Source organism: Parus major, chromosome 21 (assembly GCF_001522545.3).
Source record: "Parus major isolate Abel chromosome 21, Parus_major1.1, whole genome shotgun sequence".
In the NCBI taxonomy this organism is placed as follows: domain Eukaryota; kingdom Metazoa; phylum Chordata; class Aves; order Passeriformes; family Paridae; genus Parus; species Parus major.
The window spans coordinates 1,568,392-1,573,944 of record NC_031789.1 but is presented as its reverse complement, the minus strand read 5'-3'; the positions used below and the strand labels follow the sequence as shown (position 1 = coordinate 1,573,944).

General features: G+C 48.2%; 1 protein-coding gene and 1 non-coding gene across 2 annotated transcripts in view; one reads left to right on the top strand and one right to left on the bottom strand.

Moving 5' to 3' along the window:
- LACTBL1 (lactamase beta like 1) overlaps positions 1–5,553 on the top strand; it is a 14,412-nt gene that overhangs the window by 1,174 nt on the left and 7,685 nt on the right. Inside the window, exons 2-5 of the mRNA XM_033519364.1 lie at positions 2,527–2,671; positions 3,024–3,133; positions 4,056–4,213; positions 4,969–5,036. Coding sequence (XP_033375255.1) covers positions 2,527–2,671; positions 3,024–3,133; positions 4,056–4,213; positions 4,969–5,036 — 481 coding nt within the window. The remainder of the gene's footprint in view (positions 1–2,526; positions 2,672–3,023; positions 3,134–4,055; positions 4,214–4,968; positions 5,037–5,553) is intronic.
- Positions 5,047–5,120, bottom strand: TRNAN-GUU. The gene has a single exon. It is a non-coding gene; the product is annotated as a tRNA-Asn (tRNA).

The following is a 5,553-nucleotide window of genomic DNA, read 5'->3' as shown; positions in this document are numbered from 1 at the left end:
GTGACACGGAGCTGCCTCGGGGAGATGCTGAGGGCTCCTGCTCGCCCCTGCCCGAGGCTCAGGCTGGCCAGGATGAGGTTGTTGAGGTGCCCACACGCCTGGATGAGGGACAACAGCCTTTGGGACTGAGGCAGCTCCTGGATGTGGTAGGTGAGGGGCTGGGGGGGTCTTCCTGGCTGTCCCCAATCCCCGCTGAGCTGTGCCTTGTGGGGGAGGGCAGTGGCCTGGGTGGTCCATGGGGAATCCCTGAGATTTCTCCCCATCCCAATTTTGCAAATCTCAGTGGGGGGGAAAGAGAAAGGTGTCCTACTGCTAAGCTGTCCCCACGGGAAGCCGCGTGCGCTCATTCCTGCATGCGTTTGCATTCATTTGCATGTGATTAAGTGCTCAGTGTCCCCCTCCCCCTGCCTTGCTGTGTCTGTGCTGTGAGCAGCGACAGTCACAGAGGCACGGAGTGAGGGGGAAGCCATGGGAAGGTGAGAGCAGACAGGTCCTGGAGTGGGAATTGTGATGTGTGTTCGTAGGGATTTATCCATCTGCTTCGCCTGACGGCCTCCCAGCTGCAGGGGAAAAGTGGTGTTTTCCCTGAAAGGTGGTTTGGATGAATATTTCTCACACCTTTGGGTATCTGGTGTCCCATCAGTGAAGGAGAGATCCATGTCTCTAGTCCGTGGTACTGCCAGGGTTTCTTTGCATTCCCACTGGATCACAGGGAAGGAAAAAGCCATTCAGAGCACTCAGGATCCACACGAAGTAAATGAGTGAAGGATGAGTTTGGGCTAAAAGATGAGTTCAGAGTCGGTATTTCTGTGTCCTCAGTTAGTCTGGAGTCCGTGAGGTGAGGAACACACCAGAAAATAATCTTCTCACCTTGTTCTTTGGGACTCAGGAACCAGGGCTTCTCAGTGAGGCAGAAAAGAGGCAGCAAAACGGCCAGAAAATGGGTGGAGGAGTCAATGTTATTAAGATCTGACTAAATCCAAGAAATCCCATGACCACTCCAGGGCAGAGGGCCCCATCCCACCCCTCACTGCAGGAAAACATCCTTGAACACACACTGAGCCCTGCCAGTGTGAGGGGATTAAAGAGATCTCAGCACAGGCTTTTCCTTGAGTGATGGAATCTCCTGCCAAGCTAATGCCCTGAAAGAGGCTGGTATATCCAAACAAAAGTGGGATTGCTGTCAGGATGGCATTCCCCTATTTAGAAACACGTCAGGAATGTGGATCTGGAGCACCCAGGCAGGCTCAGGTGTGAGTGGGGTCTGCAGGCACCTGCACAGTCTTCAGCCATCCCTGAATTTTAATTATGTTATGGAAGAACCTGACATAAGCTGCTTTCAGAAATGCCTGGCCAGGCTGAGGGCCTTCAGGAAAAATTATGATATATTTCTGTTATTATGCAGAAAGTGGAGCTGCAACCCAGAGTTCCAGTGAAGGCTGGAAAACCCAGCTGGATCCACAAGTCTGGGAGAGGCTCTGCAGATTCCCTGGCTGTGAGTGACAAGGCTCAGTTGATTTGCAGAAGCTTTTGCTTGAACTATCCTGTATCTCAAAAACAGGGGGGGGAGAAGAAGAAAAAAAGGCTGTGTGGAAATCTAAAGGGAATATTTCAATCTGTCTGTCCTACAAGTGAGTCCAGACAACCTGAAACAGCTTAGGAATGTGGAGCATATTGGATGCAAATGGCAGGCCATATGTTTTATAACATTAATTGCCAAACTTTCAAAAGCACCCTCCTGACCTCCTGCAGGCAGTGAAGGAGCACAGCTCAGGCTCAGGCACCTCCTCATTTGTCATCTGTTCCTTGTTTTTCTTCAACATTGATCTGGTTCTCTCACCAACCTGGATGGTCTCCAGTGTTTTGAGAGCTGCACACACTCAAATATCAGCCAGTTTCCTAAAACATGGCATCTGTAAATGCCAAGCTTACAGATGGTACGTGATAGAATGGGATTTACAGGCACAACAGAGAAGGGTAAGGGCAGCACGGAGTGAAAAATTCCATCATTCATCTAGAAAAGCTGGATCTGCTCAGATGGTCTGGCTGGGGGCTGCCATGAACAGATGCTGGGCTCTGGAAAAGGGGGCTGGAAAGATACCCAGGGATAAGTGGTGGTGAGAAGGGAGGAAGTGAGAGCTGGAACTGAGACTCCTGCCAGGCTGGGATGATGAGCTTCACCTGCAGGGAGGGGAGAAAGCAAAAGGAGTGAGCAGGGTTCCACAAGAACCAACAAGGAGAGGTGAGTCAGCGGCTCAGAGAGCTCACTGAAAGCCAGCAAGTCATTTCTGGTTCCATGGGCTGCTTTACCTTGCCCTGGTGCAGCAGTGGTAGTGAAATCACCCCAGAATCCCAGAACACTTTGAAGACACCTTAAAACTCATCCCACTCCACCCGCAGCCATGGGCAGGGACACTTCCACCAGTCCTGTCTCTGCTTTATTCCCCAGCACAGGGGCCTCTCTCCCAGCTGACACACACACTGGTGTTTTCTCTCCCCCATAACCCATTCCTTTTCCATTCCCAGCAGGCGCCCTGCAGCCGGAGCTTCCTCAAACTCACTGCCATGGAGGTGAAGTGGATCCACGTCCTGGTCATCCTCCTCTTCCTCCTCTCCGTGGCCATGACCGGCTGCTTCCTGTGGCAGTACAGCCTCCCCAAGGTGGAGCCCGGTGAGTAGGGGGGGTTTTAACCTTGCCCAGGGTGTGGCACAGAGATTTGGAAGACCAGTAAAAGCTTTCTTCCCCTTTCTCCCCCATCTTTCCAGGGGGGCTAAACCCACTGCCAGAGTCTTGTGCAGCCCCAGTTCTTCACTCTCCCAGGCTGCAGAGTCGGTTGATCCCATCCCGTGTCCATCCCATGTGGGAATGAACAATAACAGGGCACCAGAAATAATTCAGCGTTGTCCCTTCCCCGTGCAAAGCGCCCCTTAGGCCAAGAAAGCTTGTGGTGGCTGCTGGGTGAGCTTCAGCCTTCTCCATGTGTCTGTTGGAGTCACCTGTGTCACCCTGAACTGTTTTCCAGGTCCATCTGTGATGGAGGTGAGGTCAGAAGCCGTGCAGATGTGTCCCCGCTATCCTGAGCCCGTCCCGCTGGACCACCCCCTCCCCATCCTGAAGGAAGCACTGGAGAAGGTCTGTGGGGCTGGAGGGACCAGAGGGACACACAGCTCTTGGCTGCTTCTCTCCAGGGGTGCAGGGGAGATGGAGGATTTCACTGTTAGCCTTCAGGAACACACATAACCACAAATGTTTATATCAAGGTGCTTTATTTAAAGAGTTCTGAGTGTCAGGGGTTCACAGACCCAAATCTGATCCAATTTGGGTTTTTGAGTTGAACATATTTTGTACTCTATCATTATGCAACTTACATATTAATTATTAAACTTACATTGTTCTATTTGTTTTTACCCAAGCATGGATTTGTCGTGATTCCCCCCAGTCCCCTAACATTGTTCCTCATGTTCTCTAAACAATAATTATATCTAATCACATCTAACAATTGTATCATTTATCATCTACTGACCACACAGGTGCAGCTTGACCTGGTCTTTAGCAAGCACAAGGCCTAACATTTCCATGGCCTGCTTTTCCCAGGGCTTTCCAAACCCAACTTTCTTCCTAACTCCCCGAATTTTCTAAGATTTTAAGACTTTTACTATCATTACCACTGAGCATCCCTGGGGAAGGAGGTGGGGAATTGAGGAGAACACGTGAACCTAGAAATGGATGTGTAAAACTCCTCCAGTGAGCAGTTCTCTTGCCCAGAGGGTGAGCTGGTTCATTCTTCTTCACAGTGAGTGAAGAGCACCTCATTCTTCCACACAGTGGTCATGTAGACTGAAAAAGGACACAGGATAATTCAACAGAAGCAATTCTAGAAGAAACAGATAAACAAATATTAAAAAAATACCTTTTTTTTTGCCAGAACACCATTCATAGGATCACTTTCGAGTGATTTGGGATGATGAGGGTGGATGATTCCATTGCTTGGTACAGACTGGATGCGTTGTAAAACCTTTCTTTTGGAAGTCCATGGTTTCCCTTCCCTCCCCAGGTGGATCAGATGCTGCGGCAGAAGATGCACAGCTCCGGCCTCCCGGCCATGTCAGCCATCGTCATCTACAACGACACCGTGCTCTGGACAGGAAATTTCGGGAAGAAGAACGGCTCTGACCCCACCTCAGGGCTGCCCAATGAATACACCATCTACAGGTGAGACACCTGGCACAGGTGGGAGAGCCAGGAAAGGAAAAACTCACCATGGAGAGCTGATACCTGGAACAGAGACCCCGTCACAACCTGCAGGTCCATGCAGGGAGCTCTGCTGGATCGTGCTGGAACTTTGTGAGGAAAAAGAGAATTCCCAGATTTCATGCTGGGGGTTTACTGAGTTATTTTGGATTTATTTATGTGTTTTTTTCATTTGATCCTGAGAATATTTTGAATTTTGAATATTCAGTGACCCTAAAGAACCTGAAAACATTCATTCCTTACGTGGGAATGGCTGCATGTCCAGGGCACAAACCTGAAGACCAAGAGCTGGCACAGATTTGGAGATCAGGGAGGAAACGATGTCACAGGGTTCAAAAAATAATACTAAATGTCAGTTTAGGAAAAAACTGGTGTTGGGATTAATATCTACTGAACATGTAAAGTAGACCCATAAGCTTATTCATCATTCCAGTGAAGTCAAATTCATATTGGCTGTCATTTTTTTAGGTTAAGACAGAATTAAGGTGTTAATTGTTGTGTTAAAAACCAAAAAGAAAGATGAAGGAAATGCTTCCTCCCTCTAAAGATCAGTTTTCAGTGCATTGTAGCCGCGCTAAGAAACATGAGCTGCATTCTGACTATGAAATTTTCTCAGAGTGAACGATTTTGGACAGTTCCAGCTGTGATTTTTCCCAAAATGTGTTCCTTCCCCATCTGTATAACGGTAAAATGACCTCGTGCTGTTTTTCCTCCAGAACCATGGAATTATTTGGATTGGAAGGGACAACCCAAGGGGGTTCCAACCCCCCACCAGGGTCCAGGAGTGAGGGCCACGTCCCTGGGTGGGCTCGAACCACCAACCTTTCGGTTAACAGCCGAACGCGCTGACCGATTGCGCCACGGGGACGGCCTGGACGGCCACAAAACCGGGCAAATCTGGAATTTTGGGGCAGTTTGGTAGTGCTGGGTGAATGCTCTAGTTTGATGATCTGAAAGGTCTTTTCTCACCTAAATGGTTCTGTGATTTTAACCTTAAAACTCCAATAAACTGCTGGAGGGGTTTTATGGTGTTTGCTAAGCAGTAATTTACAGTTTGTGTTGTTTTATGAATGCCAAGTGAATGGAAAGAGATCAGCAGCCCACTGCACTGATGGGGACAGACAGAGGTTATGTTGCAGTTTATAAAAACTCAGATTTAAGGATATTAATTTAGACTTCCTACCTGTATTTTAGCCATTCCCTCTGGAATGGGCAAAAAATAAAATATAAATTCTTTTAAATAATAAACATAAATAAATGTAAATGTAAATGTAAATATAAATGTAAATGTAAATGTAAAT